Genomic DNA, 17,877 nt, shown 5'->3' on the forward strand with positions numbered 1-17,877 from the left:
TTAAAAAAAAGACCAGCGTGCGGAATTCTTTGTTGTCAAGTTTGAGATTTCATTCCCCTGAATTCCAAGCAGTTAATCTCAATGCCAGCTGGAAACTTCCCACCTGATCCCCGCCTGTCCCGGAGACGTTCCACCGAAATTCCACCCGCACTAATCCCTTATCTTTTTTTAGGGAGGAGCGTCCCTGGTTCCCCGCGCATCTGAGCCGTACGCATGCGTAGTAGAGAAGAAATGGCCTGCAGCGTGCGCGGGACACTAGGCCGCGACCGCTTATGATTGGCTGATGTTGCGGACTCCCGCCCACCGATCCACAGTGCCGGGTGCTGATTGGGTGTGCTCGCAGAGGCCCGACGCAGCCAAAGGACGACGGAGGGGAGGCGGGAAACGGCGTAGTGGGAGCCGGGCCGCGCGCTTCTCTCTGCCCAGCTGTGAAGAGGTTCCGAAATGGCGGTGCAGCCGAAGGACACGCTGCAGCTGGAGGGTGCGGCCGAGGCCGGCTTCGTGCGCTTCTTCGAGGGCATGCCCGAGAAGCCGACCACCACGGTGCGCCTCTTCGACCGGGGCGACTTCTACACGGCGCACGGCGAGGACGCGCTGCTGGCAGCCCGCGAGGTGTTCAAGACCCAGGGGGTGATCAAGTACCTGGGGCCGGCAGGTGCGGGCCGGGACGGCGCGGCTCGGGGGGACGGGAGGCCCTGGTCTGCGCGGGGCTCCGGCGCGGAGTGCTGCGCCCAGGTCCGGGCGTGGGGCGGACGTTGGTGCCTGGAGAATTAACCCGTGCGTGCCCCGCACCCGAGCGCGCCCCAGCGCGCGGAACCTCTCCGGGAGCCTCGTGTGTACTACCTTGCTGTGTCTCAACTTCTGGCAGCGTCGGAGCGCTCGCCTGGGCCCTGTAGATCTACATTACCAACCCCGTCCTCTCCGCTTTTCTTGTGATTTATGCTTGGGTCTGGCCTCCTCCCGAGGATTAGGATTACAGGGGTGCGCCACTACGCGCGTCTCTTCTAACCCCCGCCCCTGGCGGCGGAGGGCTCTCAGTAATTCTCAAAGAGGATACATTTGTGCCAAGTTGATGGTGGAGGCAGGTAGCTTTCTCTTCAGGTCATCTGTTTTTTTTTTTTTTTTTTTTTTTTTTTTGTCTTTATCTAGTTTAACGTCAAGCCGATTGGTTAGCTTTGCAGGGGTGTAGAGTAACTGCAGAAGCAGCGAGTATGATTTAAAATGCACTGCCACTCAGTCACACAAACTCTAGAGAGAAAGAGCCTATTTCTGAGTGTAACTTTGTTTTGCTAAGAGACCACTAGTCCAGGCTGACTTTGAAGTGGCAAATCTTTGCCTCTTAAAGTGCCGGGATTACGGGACGCAGTACTACAACAGTCCTGGGAGGATAATCGTGTGCACGCTGGTACTAGAGCTTGAACTCAGGGTCCGGATGTCCTTGGATGTCTGCTGTCCCTTAGCTTTTTCCACTCACAACTGGTGCTCTGCTTGTTGGGTTTCAGTCTCCTAAATAGCTAGGATTACAGGCAGGAGCCACCAGCTCCTGGCTTTTTAAAAGTATTTATTTCTAGTGATGTTTTAGCTTATGCATAATACAGTTTGGGTGGAATACCACTATGCGGGCTAATGGAGTAACCTGTCATTTTGGTTTGCCAGGACATGGGCTTCCTGAAAAACGGGACTTCAGTAATTAAACTGGGGAAAGACTTGGGTGAATAGGAATGAATTGGTTACCTTACATTCTGTGAAAAACTGCCATTCTACTCTCAGGTTCTGATCTTTAGCCAGTGCTGAGCCTACATAGATCTCTGAGAATTTGAGGAGGTCATGCTGAATGGTGGGATTCTACAGTAAAAACATTTATGATTTTCATGTGGCTTACTTTCCCAATGCAAGATGAGAAATAGCAATCTGTTCAACTCTGTAAGAAAATATGGCTGTGTTGAATTAAGCTGGACTAGTGTCCTGAAAAGTGTTTTGTTGTTGATGTTGATTTTTGTGCTGGTACTGGGGTTGGAACTCAGGTCCAGGGCTAACTTTTCCCCCTCAAGGCTGGTACTCTACCACTAACGACACAGCTCCACTTCCAGGGTTTTGGAGGTTAGTTGTGGATTAGAGTCTCAAGGATATTTTTGCCCAACCCTGATTCTCAGATCTGTCTCCTGAGTAATTCTCATTTTGTCACAGAGACTACATTCCATATGGTCTATCTTGAAGCCATTTGCCATCTGGTCAGATCTGTTGTCCTTTGACCTGTGCTGTTCATTTTTTACCTGCTAGCCCTGTCTATCACAGGCTGCCAGTCCTGCATAAGATTATAACTGTTCTAAAGCAGGTAGGAAGGCCTACAAATCATTTGGTACATGATGGGCAGATAAGTTTCTCATCTGCTGACTCTAAGGTCACAGAGTCAACTTGCCGATTAAGTCCCTGCCCTGTGTCCCTACCTGTTTACAAACATCTGTTAAGTTTCTGTTTCCCTGATGCTGTACTGTTTTCCCAGTGTGATATACGAATTCCCATCCCACTTGCAAGTCTCATTACACTCCTCAGAATGTGACATTTCCCTGAATTCCTGTAGTCCATGTAATGTGACCCATGTGAATGCCCCCTAAAACTTTGTTTAAATTCTGCCCATACCTGTGCATGGCTGCTGCCTCCATTCCCTGCTTGGAGCAGCCTGGCAGGTCTGCTCCCCCAAAAAAGCCTTGAGCTCATATTGATCATTCTTGCTCACCTCTCATTTCTTATACTAACCAGGCTCCCTGCCTATGTTGATAATATTGTGTAGGCTGTATTGATGATATGAGTGCCCAAATGGCACTTGTCAGAAAAAATGTTTCCCACTTCTAGAATAATCTGGAGGTTTATGATTTTTTTTTTAACCAGTCATGGGGCCTGAACTCTGGGCCTGGGCGCTGTCCCTCAGCTCTTCAGCTCAAGGCTAGTGCTCTACCACTTGAGCCACAGCACCACTTGCAGCTTTTTCTGCTTATGTGGTGCTGAGGAATCGAACCCAGGGCCTCATGCATACAAGGCAAGCACTCTACACTGAGCCACCTTCCCAGCCCTGGAGGTTGATGGTTTTTTTTTTTTTTTGGGTCAGGTCGTGGGGCCTGAACTCTGGGCCTGGGTGCTGTCCCTCAGCTCTTCAGCTCAAGGCTAGCGCTCTACCACTTGAGCCACAGCGCCACTTCCGGCTTTTTTCTTTTTGCTTATGTGGTGCTGAGGAATCGAACCCAGGGCCTTGAGCATGCAAAGCAAGCGCTCTACCACTGAGCCACCTTCCCAGCCCCAGGTTGATGGTTTAAGCAAGTTTTAGTTTGATGGTTGATAGTGGTGATTTGTTAGTGCTTCCAACTAATTATTTGTTACTGGAAATAGCCATTTCCCAAATGTTGAGTACAAATCTTAGGTCATTTGATCTTAATGATTGTATTTCATATTTGTATATGGCATGACTATTGTTAAATTTAGATTAAATCTTTTATAAGATTCAGAAATTGTCAGAATAATCTGCAAATACACCACACACACACACACACACACACACACACACACACACACACACACACACACACACACACACACACACACACACACACACACACACACACACACACACACACACACACACACACACACACACACACACACACACTCCACTAGCAGGCACATGCCACTGTGCCAAGCTATCAGTGAAGTTTTTTGTTGTGCTTTCAGTGCTAGGACTTGAATTCAGGACTCCATTACTCTTGTTCTATGTTTTCCACTAGTTGGTACTCTACCAATTGAGCCATGCCTCCCAGTTCTAGCCTTTTACTGGTTAATTGGAGATAAGAGGCTCTTGGATTTGTCTGGGTTAGCTTTAAATGTGATCTTCAGATCTTAGCCACCTGAGTAGCTAGGCTTGGTGTGAACCACTGGCACCCACCTGAACCTTTGGATTTTGAACTGTGGAATGGATAATGACTGATTTTGTGTGTATTGCTGAAGCTTGAGCCCAAGACTTAACATGCTGGACAAATGCTCTAATTATCTATCTATCTATCTATCTATCTATCTATCTATCTATCTATCTATCTATCTATCTATCTATCTATCCATCTATCTATTTTTGTCTTTTGTTGGCTATGGGGCCTGAACTCTGGGCCTGGGCACTGTCCCTCAGCTCTTCAGCTCAAGGCTAGCGCTCTACCATTTGAGCCACAGCGCCACTTCCAGCTTTTTCTGCTTATGTAGTGCTGAGGAATCGAACCCAGGGCCTCATACTTGCAAGGCAAGCTCTCTACCACTGAGCTACCTTCCCAGCCCAAGCCCCAAATAATTTATGGACCTCTTTTTTAGGGGGTTGTTTGTATAAAATATAATTTGCAGGCAATTTTGCTTGTTTGTTTGTACCAACTGGCTTGAATGTAAGGCCTCACTAGCAGAAACCCTAACATTTGAATGAACCATGTGCCCAGGCCTTTTGTTTGTTTCATTTTTTCAGATAGAATCTTTTGCTGAATTTGTCATGGCTGGCTGGCCTTGAACTCTGATCCTTCTAACTTAGTCTCCCAAGTAAGTGGAACCACAGATGTGTGCCACCAGGCCTGCTTGGACTTAGGGTCTCACTGTGTAGTACAGGCTACCCTGGTCTTCACTGTATGATCCTTCTGCTGTAACCTCAGAGTGTACCATGCCCGGTTCGGTTTTGAGATAGGTCTTCCTGTGTTGTGTGGTCTGGTTTTGAATCCTTGAATTCCTCAAGCTGTCCTAGCTCAGTCTCTCAAGTAACTGGAAGTAACTGGTTCATGCCACTCTGCCCAGCTTTAGTTTTTATTAATATTTAAATATTAATAAATATTTATTAATTTGTTGTGTTAGACAAATGATACCTCAAGTTTGTAGTTTTTATATAAGGACAAGTTAAGATTAACTATATGTGTGTCTACTTTTTTTTTTTTTTTTTAAATCTTTTCCAGTATTTTATGCTGACAGGTAGGTTTCAAAGAATCAGGTGTTTACCATTTTGTACCCTTCATCTGTCAGTTTCTGAAACATCAAATAAAAACTTGATAACATGTTTTTTTAAATGATTGAAATCCTGAGAGAACATTAGGTTGGGAAGATTGTGTTGGGTACTCAAATACTTATTACCTCAAATTCTCATTTATAATATTTATTTTTAGGAGCAAAGACTCTGCAGAGTGTTGTGCTTAGTAAAATGAATTTTGAGTCTTTTGTAAAAGATCTTCTTCTGGTTCGTCAGTATAGAGTTGAAGTTTTCAAGAATAGAGCTGGAAATAAAGCATCCAAGGAGAATGATTGGTATATGGCATTTAAGGTAAGTATTTTGCTTTTTTTTTCTTTGGGAGGTGGTGGTGATTTTGGGTGGTATAGCTGTGCTATTGAGCCATATCTTTCCTTTTAAATTTTTTTTTTTTTTTTCCTGTTCCTGTGGTTTGAACTCAGGGTTTGGGTTCTGTCCCTGAGCCTCTCTATGCTCAAGCCTAGTGCTTTGCCACTTGAGCCAAAGCACCACTTCTGGCTTTTTCTGAGGAGTTTATTGGAGATAAAAGTCTTATATAGGCCGGGCACTGGTGGCTCATGCTTGTATTCCTAGCTACTCAGGAGGCTGAGATCCGAGGGTCACGGTTCAAAGCCAGCCTGGGCTGGAAAGTCCATGAGACTCTTAGCTACTCAGGAGGCTGAGATCCGAGGGTCACGGTTCAAAGCCAGCCCGGGCTGGAAAGTCCATGAGACTCTTATCTCCAGTTAACCACCAGAAAATCGGAAGTAGCACTGTGGCTCAAGCGGTAGAGCGCTTGCCTTGAGCTGAAGAGCCGAGGGACAGTGCCCAAGCTCAGGGTTCAAGCCCCATGACTGGCCCCCTCCCCCCCCCAAAAAAAAATCTTATAGATGTTCCTTCCCAGGCTGGCTTTGAACCTCGATCCACAGTAGCTAGGATTTCAGGAGTGAGCCACCAGCGCCCAGTATATTTTCTTATTTTTTTTAACATGTTATAATACTAAGATACTTAGAGAAATTCTGAGAGGTCTCTTGGCTCAGAAATGCTTATATTGGTAGCAATCTATTTAATGCTAAATTGGATTTCAGTGTGTAGTGTAGCAGTATCAGTGAAACTTGGTATTGTTTAGTTAATTGGTACAGTCATAAAGGGAGATTTCTAACACTTCTGAAAGATTGAAAATAGATCGTGGATCTTTTTTTTTTTTTTTTTTTTTTAAGTGCTGGTACTTAGGTTTGAAATCTGCCTGGATGCTGTCCTTTAGGTTTTTTTTTTTTGCTCAAGGCAGACATTCTATCACTTGAACCACAGCTCTACTGCCAGCATTTTGCTGGTTAATTAGAGATAAGAGTCTCATGGACTTTTCGTGTCTGGACTGGCTTTGAACCATAATCCTCAGATCTCCCCTGTAGCTAGGACTACAGGTGTAAGCTACCATCACCTAGCATAATCATAGACCCTTTAATTAGAATTTATTGATCTAGAACAAACTATTTATATTTATTTATTTATTTATTTTTTTAGGTCCAGTTGTGGGGCCTGAACTCTGGGCCTGGGCGCTGTCCCTCAGATCTTCAGCTCAAGGCTAGCGCTCTACCACTTGAGCCACAGTGCCACTTCCGGCTTTTTTTCTTTTTGCTTATGTGGTGCTAGGGAATCGAACCCAGGGCCTCAGGCATGCAAGGCAAGCACTGTACCACTGAGCCACCTTCCCAGCCCAAATATATTGATTTAGAGAGGAGACTTTGAAAGGTCAATATTTAAACTGGTTATACTGTTCTGCTATATTAGGTAGCCACGATATTTAAGAAAATAGTGATATGTGTAACTAATAGTAGTTTGGCAGGATGTAGAAATGAAAGCACACCAGGGCTGGGGAGGTGGCTCAGTGGTAGAGCGCTTGCCTTGCATGCATGAGGCCCTGTCTTTGATTCCTCAGCACCACATAAACAAAAAGAAAAAAGCCGGAAGTGGTGCTGTGGCTCAAGTGGTAGAGCACTAGCCTTGAGCTGAAGAGCTGAGGGATAGCGCCCAGGCCCCGAGTTCAGGCCCCACGACTGACAAAAACAACAACAACAACAGAAATGAAAGCACACCATTAAAAGATGGCCAGTTTTGGTAATGATTTTGTATGTCTAATCCCAGCTGCCAAATTTAAAGACAAAGTCACTTTTTTTCTTTCCCCTTTTCCTTTTTTTTCTGTCTTTCTTGTTTACTCTTGTTCTCTTCTATTTTCTTTTGCAGCTTTCTTTTCTCTCCTTTTTCTCTGTTCTCCTTTTGGCTTTTCTTTCCTTAACTTTTTCTTTTTTTTTGGGTCCAGTTGTGGGGCCTGATCTCTGGGCCTGGGCACTGTTCCTCAGCTCTTCAGCTCAAGGCTAGCACTCTACCACTTGAGTCACAGCGCCACTTCTGGCTTTTTTTTTTTCTGCTTATGTGGTGCTGAGGAATTGAACCCAGGGCCTCACACATGCAAGGCAAGCGCTCTACCACTGAGCCACCTTCCCAGCCCTTCCTTAACTTTTTCTAAGACACACTACATAGTCTATACTTTTCTCAAGGATTTTTTCCTAGGATTACAGGCATATGCTACCATGCTCAGCATTTGAATAACTTATTTATTATGTATTTAATTAATTTGTTTTTATTGTTATTATAAAGGTGACATACAGAGGGGTTACTGTTTCATAAGAGGGGTTTCTATTTCATAAGTCAGGTAATTAGTATATTTAATTTTAGACAGTGTTACCCCTTCCTTCACTCCTAGCTTTTTTTCCTCCTGTCCCTACCTACAAGTTGTGTAGTTCATTTCCAACATAGTATCTAGGGAGTACCACTAATTTGTTCACCTTTGTCCCTCCATTTCTCCTCTTACCCTCCCAAAGATAGGATAAACAAATGAGACAAAACAAAAGAAAACAAAAACAACACAAAGAAAAATAAAAACCTTTGTTTTTCCATATCCTGGCATTCATTTTGTTAAATATTATATGATCAGAGGCACATAGGCAGACATTGTACCTTTTTTGAAACAAGTTTGAGATAGTAACCCAGGCTGGCCTCAAACTTGAAATACTCCTGCTTCATCCTCCCAAGTATGGGAATTGCAGTCATAAACCATCACCTCTGACTTTCAAAATCACTTTTTGTAAATTGGTCTTTAGATATGTTGGGGAAATAATTGGGAAAGGAAGGAGAGATACAGCAGATGGGATAATAATTGGGACATCTAACTGGCAGGGTTTTTTCATAAGATACTTTATTAATAAAATTTATTAAGGTTGAATAATTGATGTTAGTACATTTTACTAATCTGTTCAGTGGTTTAAATTTTCTTTTCTTTTTCTTTTTCTTTCCTTCTTTCTTTCTTTTTTTTTTGCTTAGGCTTCTCCTGGCAATCTGTCCCAGTTTGAAGATATTCTCTTTGGTACCAATGACATGTCAACTTCCGTTGGTGTTATGGGTGTCAAAATGTCGACAGTTGATGGTCAAAGACAGGTTGGAGTTGGGTATGTTGATTCCCTGCAGAGGAAGCTAGGACTATGTGAGTTTCCTGATAATGATCAGCTCTCCAATCTCGAGTCTCTTCTGATTCAGATTGGACCAAAAGAATGCATTTTACCAGGAGGAGAGACTGCTGGAGACATGGGGAAACTGAGACAGGTAAGGGAATGAAGTTTAATGATGGTGAATTTTGTTTATGGGGAAAATAATTAAAAGCTTAGTGTAAAAAAATCTAATTAAATTAATGTTTCATTTTTGAGGTTGACCTTGATATTTATCTTTGAAAGAAACTGGGTGTATGCAATAGAATGTCAGAATAAGCTGTTTGCAAGACTTGTTCTACCTTTTTAATCTCTTTTCCTTTTCTCCTTCTTGCCATCCTTCATTCCAAGCAGATAATTATTACAATAAATATCATTATAAGCCGGGCGCTGGTGGCTCACGCCTGTAATCCTAGCTACTCAGGCTGAGATCTGAGGATCGCGGTTCAAAGCCAGCTCGGGCAGGAGAGACCATGAGACTCTTATCTCCAATAAACCACCAGAAAACCGGAAGTGGCGCTGTAGCTCAAGTGGTTGAGCGCCTTCAGCTGAAGAGCTGAGGGACAGCGCTCAGGCCCAGAGTTCAAGCCCCATGACCGACCAAAAAAAAAAAAATCATTACATTTAGTCTGATTTATCAGATAAATAACATGTGGGTCTTCAGGATTTTTTTCCTAGGAGAGAGTGAGGGGTTGACATTGGCGTTGCTAAAAATTAACCCAACCCCTAGAGCATATTAAGCAAGTATTCTTATTTCATGTCAGGTAATAAGTACATTCCCTTTTTTGAACAGTGTCAACCCTTCCTTCACTTTCCTCCAGTTCATCTTCCCATCCCTGCCCATAAGTTATGTAGTTCATTTTCTATATAGTGTATACCGAATAGCATGATTGCTATTCATGATTAGTTTTCGTTGCCTTTTTTTTTTTTTTTGGTCGGTGTGGGACTTGAACTCTGGGTCTGAGCACTGTCCTCAGATCTTCAGTTCAAGGCTAGTGCTCTACCACTTGAGCCACAGTGCCACTTCTGGCTTTTTTCTTTTTTGCTTATGTGGTGCTGAGGAATCGAACCCAGAGTCTCATGCATGCAAGACAAGCACTCTACCACTGAGCCACCTTCCCAGCCCTCATGATTAGTTTTCTAGTTCACTCTTTCTCTTTCCTTTCTCTGGCTCCCCTTGCCCTCTCTGAAAAAAACCTCAATAGTAAGAAGAAACACCACCACCACTACCACTGAAAACAAAAACCCATGTTTCCAGCTGGGTGGCTCACGCCTGTAATCCTAGCTACTCAGGAGGCTGAGAGCTGAGGATCATGGTTCAAAGCCAGCCCGTGCAGGGCGCAGGAAAAGTCCGTGAGACCCTTGTCTCCAATAAACCACTAGAAAACCGGAAGTGGCTCTTTGGCTCAAGCGGTAGAGTGCTTGTCTTGAGCTGAAGAGCACAAGGACAGCGCCCAAGCCCAGAGTTCAAGCCCCACAACCGACAAAAAACAAACAAAAAACCCATGTTTCCATTTCTTGGAATTTGTTCCTATAAATAGTATTTTAAATTTTCAGAGAAGTTACACTTTTGGGGGTCTCCTCTAAGGGTATCCTCCTTTAGTCTATTTGTGTGTGAATGCCTAGAGTCCTGTACAGGTTATCATGTCCAGTTATAGTTTAGATCTAGCTTCCATATATGAGACAAAATGGGCACTGTTTATCCCTCAGTATTTGGCTTACCTCAGCATGATTTGTTGTCGGTCCATCCATTTCCCTGCACATGACATAATTTTATCCTCTCTAATGGCTGAGTAAAATTCCATTCTCTATATATACCACATTTTATTGATCCACTCATCTGTTGTAGGTTATCTGGGCTCTTTCCATGATTTGGCTATTGTGAGTAGTGCAGCAATGAAACAGGGATGTGCAAATGTCTTTTTTTTGCTGTTGTTGTGGGATTTGAACTCAGGGACTGAGCTCTGAGCTCTTTTGCTCAAGGCTAGCACTCTACCACCTTGAGCCACAGTGCTACTTCTGGTTTTTGAGTAGTTAATTGGAGATAAAATTCTCATGGGGACTTTTCTGCCTGGGCTGGCCTTGAACCGTGATCCTCAGGTCTCAGCCTCCTGAGAAGCTAGGACTATAGGCATGAGCCACTGGTGCCTGGAGCAAATGTCTTTATGTATTCTGCCTTGTAATAATCTGGGTAGATACCCAAGAGTATTATGATTGGGCCATAGGAAAGATTCTATGTTTAGTTATTTGAGAAACCTCCAAACTGCTTTCAAGAGTGATTGTACTAGTTTACATTCCCACTAACAGTGCAGTAGGGTTCCTTTTCCTCACACCCAGCCAACATTTGTTGTTTAAATTCTAATGTTTGCCAGTCTTAACAGGGATGAGCTGGAATCTCAAATTCGTTTTTATTTGCATTTCTTTTTTTTTTAATATTATTTTATTTTATTTGAGAACATACTGTACAGAGGGGCTACAATTACATGGGCAGGATAATGCATACATTTCTTACCAAGCATTGCAGCCTCCTCCTTTGTTTACCCTTCACCTCCCTTCCCAGCCTCCCCCCTCCCCCCACCCAATTATACCCCCCTCCCCTTTGCATTTCTTTTATGTCCAGGGTATTGAGCATTTCCTCATGTGTCTGCCATTCTTTTTCTTCTGAGAAGTCTCTCTTAAACTCCTCTGCCCATTTATTGATTGGTTTATTAGTTTTGAGGGCTGTTAATTTTTTGAGCTCCTTGTATATTTGGATATTAGGCCTTTGTTGGATATATTGTTGCTAAAAGTTTACTCTGTCTGTTGGCTGTCTTTCTAATTTAGTAACTACGTCCTTTGTTGTGTAAAAACTTTATTTTGATGTAATGCCTTTTGTAAAGTATGTCTCCTATTTGCTGTTCTCCTGGGACTCTTCAAAAAGTTCCTGCCTATATCTGTTTTAATGTATCTCCTACTCCATATTGGCAGTAGTTTCAAAGTTTCAGGTCTGATGTTGAAGTCTTTGATCTACTTTGTGTTGATGATATTGGTGCAGGGTTGCCAAACAGGGATCCAGTTTTAGTTTTCTACATATGGATGTCCACTTTCCCCAATTATTGAAGAGGTTTTTTTCTATTGTAAGTGTATGGCTTTATTTTTGGGTCTTCTAGTCTGTTCTATTGGTCTTCAGGCCTGTTTTTGTGCCAGGACCAAGCTGTTGTTATTGTTCTGTGGTAGAGCTTGAGTTCAGGATCATGATACCACTAGCATAAGTAGGTATTCCTAAACCATTGACCTAGGATTATTTTTTCATTATTGAAGTGAGACTTTCTCTTATTTACTAACTCATTCATTGATTCATTCATTTAACTTGGTGGACTGGGGTTTTAACTCAGAACCTTGAACTTGCTGGGCAGGTACTCTATCACTGAGTCACAAAGTCACAACTTTGTTACAAGTCACACCCTGATTCTTTTTTTTGTGCGCTGGTACTGGAGCTTGAATTTAGGACCCTGTGCTCTTCCTTGATTTTTGCTGAAGGCTGGCACTCTTCCATTGGAGCTACAGCTTCTCTTCTGGCTTTTTGCTGATTAACTGGAGATAAGACTCTCACAGACTTTTTAGCCAGGCTGGCTTTCAACTGTGATCCTCAGATTTTAGCCTACTAGTTGGGATTACGGGTATGTGCCATCAGTGCCCAGCCCGATCTCTCTGATTCTTATTTTAAATGTCGATTATACTTTTGTGTTTGAATGTGTGTGTACATGTGTGTATGTGTGTGTACTAGAGCTTGAGCTTGGTGACTATTGTTCAGCTCATGGTTGGTTCTTGAGAGTTAATAGAGCTGGATTAATGGTTTATTACAGACATTTCTTAAGAGATGTTGTATCCCTTATGGGTTCTTTTCTTTTTGTGGGCTATTTTTGCCATAGATAGGGCCCAAAGTGTGTTTTCTGTTTTGGAACTGGGGCTTAAATTCAAGGTCTCATTCTCTCTATTGGTTTTTAAGCTTAGGGCTGGTGTTTTGCCATTTGAATCATACCTGTACTTCAGTAATATTCTGTTAGGTTTGTACTATTGGGACTGGTTTTTGAAAGCTTTATATGCATGTAATGTAAATTCAACTACAATTTATAGGATTAAAAATACGTTAAGTAATGTTACTAGTATCTTTCACATTGCATAATAATTTGATGTGGATTAATTGTTAAAGCTGTTGTCATATTATTTCTCAGGGTTACAATTTTCTTTCTCATTGCTTTTCTCCCAGTATTTAAAATAATTTCCTGTAAAATAGGTTATTCAGAGAGCAGGAATTCTGATCACAGAAAGAAAAAGAGCTGATTTTTCCACAAAAGACATTTGTCAGGACCTGAACCGGTTATTGAAAAGCAAAAAGGGAGAACAGATGAATAGTTCTGTCTTGCCAGAAATGGAGAATCAGGTATGTGACTTGCTAGTGCTGTTTTTTTTTCTTAACTTATAATAGTGTCTATCGAAATCATGCTGTTACTGGGTCTTGAACTCAGGGTTTGGGCACTGCCTCTTAGCTTTTTTGCTTAAGACTATCTCTACCACTTTATATAGCTCCACTTTCAACCTTTTGGTGGTTAATTGGAGGTAAGAGTCTCACAGATTTTTTTTTTTCCCCTGCCTGGCCTGTCTTTGAACTGTAATCCTCAGATGTCAGCCTCCTGAGTAGCTAGAATTACAGGCAAGAACCGGCTATATTTGCACTTCTAATTTCTTTTTTAAAATTTAATTTAATTTTATTGTAAAGATGATATACAGAGGGGTACAGTTACATAAGTAAGGTAAGGAGTACATTTCTTGTTGAACAGTGTTTACCCCCCCCCCCTTGTTTTCCCACTTCCCCTTCCCTCTGCATTTTTAATTTGTGAAACTAGTTCTGGTGATATAGAAACCTTATTTTATATTCTTAATTTTAGGTTGCAGTTTCATCATTGTCTGCAGTAATCAAGTTTTTAGAGCTTTTATCTGATGATTCAAATTTTGGACAGTTTGAACTGACTACTTTTGACTTCAGCCAGTATATGAAATTGGATATTGCAGCAGTTAGAGCCCTTAACCTTTTCCAGGTAAAACATACACTAGTTAAAAAAATAAGTAAAGAAAATGAATAAATAAAATATTTCCTTTGACAAATGCTATAAGCTTTTACTAAGGACTTACGTATTTGAAGTAACGTTGGAATTGCTGTATTTTACTCTTCTAGTTCCAGTTTGGTATATTCACATCAGTTCTAAAACTGGAGTAATTATAAAGTTGTTTTGCCTTAGAAAAAAGTAAATAGTTAAATATAGATTAACAGGGAATATTTTTGTGGAAATTTCTCACTTTAGATTTAAAGAATATTATGTGATCTTGTTCCCAAATTATTTACTTTTCATGGTATAGTAAGATTTTTACTAATGAGTGTCATCTTCTATTTTTTGTTTATTAGGGTTCTGTTGAGGATACAACTGGCTCTCAGTCTCTGGCTGCATTGCTGAATAAATGCAAAACCCCGCAAGGGCAAAGACTAGTTAACCAGTGGATTAAGCAGCCTCTCATGGATAAGAACAGAATAGAAGAGAGGTATGTCATTTAGAGTGCTTTGATTAGCTTTAACTAACTTGCAGTTACTCCTATATTTTCTTCAATAATCCTTCTAGTTACCCACCATACTCCAAGAGTAACCATCTTCTGGACTCTGTGGGTGGGAGCGGGGGCTTATTTTTGCCTGTTTTGTGTAAATGGAATTGTTTTATGCAGTGCACCTTTAAGACAATTTGTTCCTTAAACACTTACGATTCTAAAACACTTATTATCATTCTAATATAGTATTGTACCATGTCTTTCCCGTAATTATGCTTTTATTATAAGCATTTTATTTTAGCTTGTTTTGTCTCCATTTATGCTATTTTATTTAGTTAATTAATTTTTTGAGATCGGCCTTGCTATGTAGCCCAGGCTGGGCTTGAATTCTAAATCTCTCTGCTTCTTTCTTGAGTATGGGGACTACAGGCATTGTACTACCAGTCCTAGCCATATGTAACCATTTAAAATAGGTTCATGGTAATTCCATCACTGGATGCACTTTTATTTACCTTTCTCAGTTTTTAGGTTATCCTAATAACTACCACTTGATCCATGTCTCCAGCCTTTTCTGGTTATTGGAGATGGAGTCTCAGAATCTCTATCTTTGGAGCCTCATGAGTAGCTAGGATTTTAGGCATGAGCCCCCTCCACCCAGTTTAAAATTGTAATTTAAAAGTGGCATTATCAGGAAAATAGAGCAGTTTTATCTTTCCTTTCGTGTTTTAGCCAGAAACATAAAACAGACACTAATTATTTCTGAAGTGGCCTACCAAGTAGATTAATGAACTAGCAGTTTATTAAGCTTTTCACTGTGTATGATCCCAGCTCTTCAGGATGCAAAGGTGGGATTATAGTTGTCCAGGGCTGAGCCTGGGCAAAAGCACACAAGTCCTATCTAAAAAGTAAACTTAAAAGAAAAAGGTTGCTGTTGGTTTATGCTTGTAATCCTTGCTATTCAGGAGGATGAGATCTGTGGATCCAGGTTTAAAACTAGCCCAGATAAGTCTGGAGAGAGACTCCTCTTCTCTCCAATTAATCACTAACACACACGCACACGCACACGCACACACCACTGCTGGCTTATCCCTGTAATTGTAGCTACTCAGGAGACTGAGGTCTGAGGATCAAAGTATGAAGCCAGCCTGTGAGGAAAGTCTGTGAGAGACTGATCTCTAGTAAACGAGTCATTAGAAGGTAGAAGCTGGAAGTGGTGCTGTGTCTCAAGTGGTACGAGTGCTAACCTTGAGCAAAAGAAACTCAGAAACAGTGCTCAGGCCTTCAGGTCAAGCCCCAGAACTCGTACAACAAAAAGTAAAAAACTAAAGGAAAAAATACTGGAGGCATAGCTCAAGTGATAGAGTTTTTGACCCCTGAGTTCAAATGCCAGTACCACAAAAAACGAATAAAAGAAAAACCAGCTGTGCACTGGTGGCTCATGCCTGTAATCCTAGCTACTTAGGAGGCTGAGATCTGAGGATTGCAGTTCAAAGCTATCCTGGGCAGAATAGTCTCCATGAGACTTAGCACCAATTAACCATTCAAAAATGGAAAGTGGAGCTGTGGCTCAAAGTGTAGAGTGTTAGTCTTGAGCAAAAGAGCTCAGGGACATCACCCAGGCCCTGAGTTCAAGCCCTATGACGAACAAAAAAAGAAAGAAACCAAAACAAACAAAAAATGTCACTTTGGTGAAGTCTTAAGTATACTTTAGTATCTTATAAAAATGTGTGTTTTGGGGCTGGGAAGGTGGCTCAGTGGTAGAGCGCTTGCCTTGTATGCCTGAGGCCCTGGGTTCGATTCCTCAGCACCACATAAGCAAAAAGCCGGAAGTGGCGCTGTGGCTCAAGTGGTAGAGCACTAGCCTTGAGCTTAAGAGCTGAGGGACAGCGCCCAGGCCCAGAGTTCAGGCCTCACGACTGGACCCCCCCCCCAAAAAAAAAAAATGTGTGTTTCATAGTTTTACAGTTTCCACTCTCTTACCAAAACTAATATTTCAAAATAGAGTTAACGTTTTTGTGAATTTTTCATTTGGTTAATGCTTAAAGAGCATAATAGAACATTTTCTTGAAGCAAAAGATGATGCACTAAACTTTATTATTGCCAAGTAGTTGTATGAAGAGGTTACAGTTCTGTAAGTCAGGTTATGAGTATAATGATGTTACACTGATAATGTGAGTATTTTTCCCTACCATCCCTACCCTCAATACCCTCAAGTTAAGTAGTTCAACTTTTATATAATATACACTGAATACAGTGATTTCATTTGTTCCCTCTTCTTTCCTGCCCCTTTTGCTCTCCTGAAAACATGTTTCTGCTTCTGTATTCATTGTGATAAATAGTACATTAGTTGTTCAGAAGCATTACACCTTAGGATTCTTCCCATAAGTATACCATCCTTTAGTCAGTTTATTTATGTGTAAATCCATAGAACCCTGCATATGTTATTACGCATGTTTATATTTCAAATCTAGCTTCCACATATGAGAGATAATGTGCTGTTGGTCTCTGAGTCTGACTTACAACTTAACATGATTTGTTCTAGGTCCAGCCATTTTCCTGCAAATGACATAATGATATTTATTATTATTATTTTTTGTTTTTTTGGGTCCGGTCGTGGGGCCTGAACTCTGGGCCTGGGCGCTGTTCCTCAGCTCTTCAGCTCAAGGCTAGCGCTCTACCACATGAGTTGCAGCGCCACTTCCGGCTTTTTTCTTTTTGCTTATGTGGTGCTGAGGAATCGAACCCAGGGCCTCATGCATGCAAGGCAAGTGCTCTACCACTGAGCCACCTTCCCAGCAATGATACTCTTTTTAATGGATGAGTAAATTCCATTTTATATATGTACCATATTTTCTAGAGCCACTCATCTGCTGTAGTGCATCCGCGTTGTTTCCATAACTTATCTATTGTAAATAGTATGTCAATGAACATCAATATGCAAGTATCTTTACTGTATCCTGACTTGTAACACTTACTCTGGATAGATATTCAAGAGTGTAGAGCTGGGCGCCGGTGGCTCACATCTGTAATACTAGCTACTCAGGAGGCTGAGATCTAGGTTCGCAGTTCAAAGCCAGCCAGAGCAGGAAAAGTCTGTGAGACTTTATCTCCAATAAACCACCAGGAAACTGGAAGTGACACTGTGGCTCAAATGGTAGAGCACTAGCCTTGAGCTGAACTGCTGAGGGATAGTGCCCAGGCCCAGAGTTCAAGCCCCATGACCGACAAAACAAAACAAAACAAAAAAACTTGAGTTATAAGTGCTTCTAGCTTTTTGTTAGTTACTTAGACTTAGAGTCTCACATACTGTTCTGCCCAGGCTGGCTTTGACCCTCAGGTCATATAGCCTCCTGATTAGCTAGCATTACAAGTGTGTGACACCAGTGCTAAGCATAAACTAGTTACACAGATAAGGCAGGAACATATAGCACTGATCTGTATTCCCCTGCTTAGTAGACAAGTTAATTTTAAAGTATTTAACATTGGATTGTAATTTTTTTCAGATTAGATTTAGTGGAAGCTTTTGTAGAAGATGCAGAGTTAAGGCAGAGTTTACAAGAAGATTTGCTTCGTCGATTCCCAGATCTTAACAGACTTGCCAAGAAATTTCAAAGACAAGCAGCAAACTTACAAGATTGTTACCGACTTTATCAGGGGATAAATCAACTCCCTAATGTTATACAGGCTCTGGAAAAACATGAAGGTAACAATGATTTTAATTTAATTTTTGTTTTTCCTTGCTGT

General features: G+C 41.7%; 1 protein-coding gene across 1 annotated transcript in view; it reads left to right on the forward strand.

Moving 5' to 3' along the window:
• Positions 1 to 298: 298 nt before the first annotated feature.
• Msh2 (mutS homolog 2) overlaps positions 299 to 17,877 on the forward strand; it is a 65,030-nt gene continuing 47,451 nt past the window's right edge. Inside the window, exons 1-7 of the mRNA XM_070025542.1 lie at positions 299 to 655; positions 5,175 to 5,329; positions 8,396 to 8,674; positions 12,833 to 12,979; positions 13,485 to 13,634; positions 14,000 to 14,133; positions 17,637 to 17,836. Coding sequence (XP_069881643.1) covers positions 445 to 655; positions 5,175 to 5,329; positions 8,396 to 8,674; positions 12,833 to 12,979; positions 13,485 to 13,634; positions 14,000 to 14,133; positions 17,637 to 17,836 — 1,276 coding nt within the window. The 5' untranslated portion in view covers positions 299 to 444. The remainder of the gene's footprint in view (positions 656 to 5,174; positions 5,330 to 8,395; positions 8,675 to 12,832; positions 12,980 to 13,484; positions 13,635 to 13,999; positions 14,134 to 17,636; positions 17,837 to 17,877) is intronic.

Source organism: Dipodomys merriami, unplaced genomic scaffold, assembly GCF_024711535.1.
Source record: "Dipodomys merriami isolate MVZ:Mamm:240054 unplaced genomic scaffold, mDipMer1.0.p SCAF_17, whole genome shotgun sequence".
Taxonomy (NCBI): domain Eukaryota; kingdom Metazoa; phylum Chordata; class Mammalia; order Rodentia; family Heteromyidae; genus Dipodomys; species Dipodomys merriami.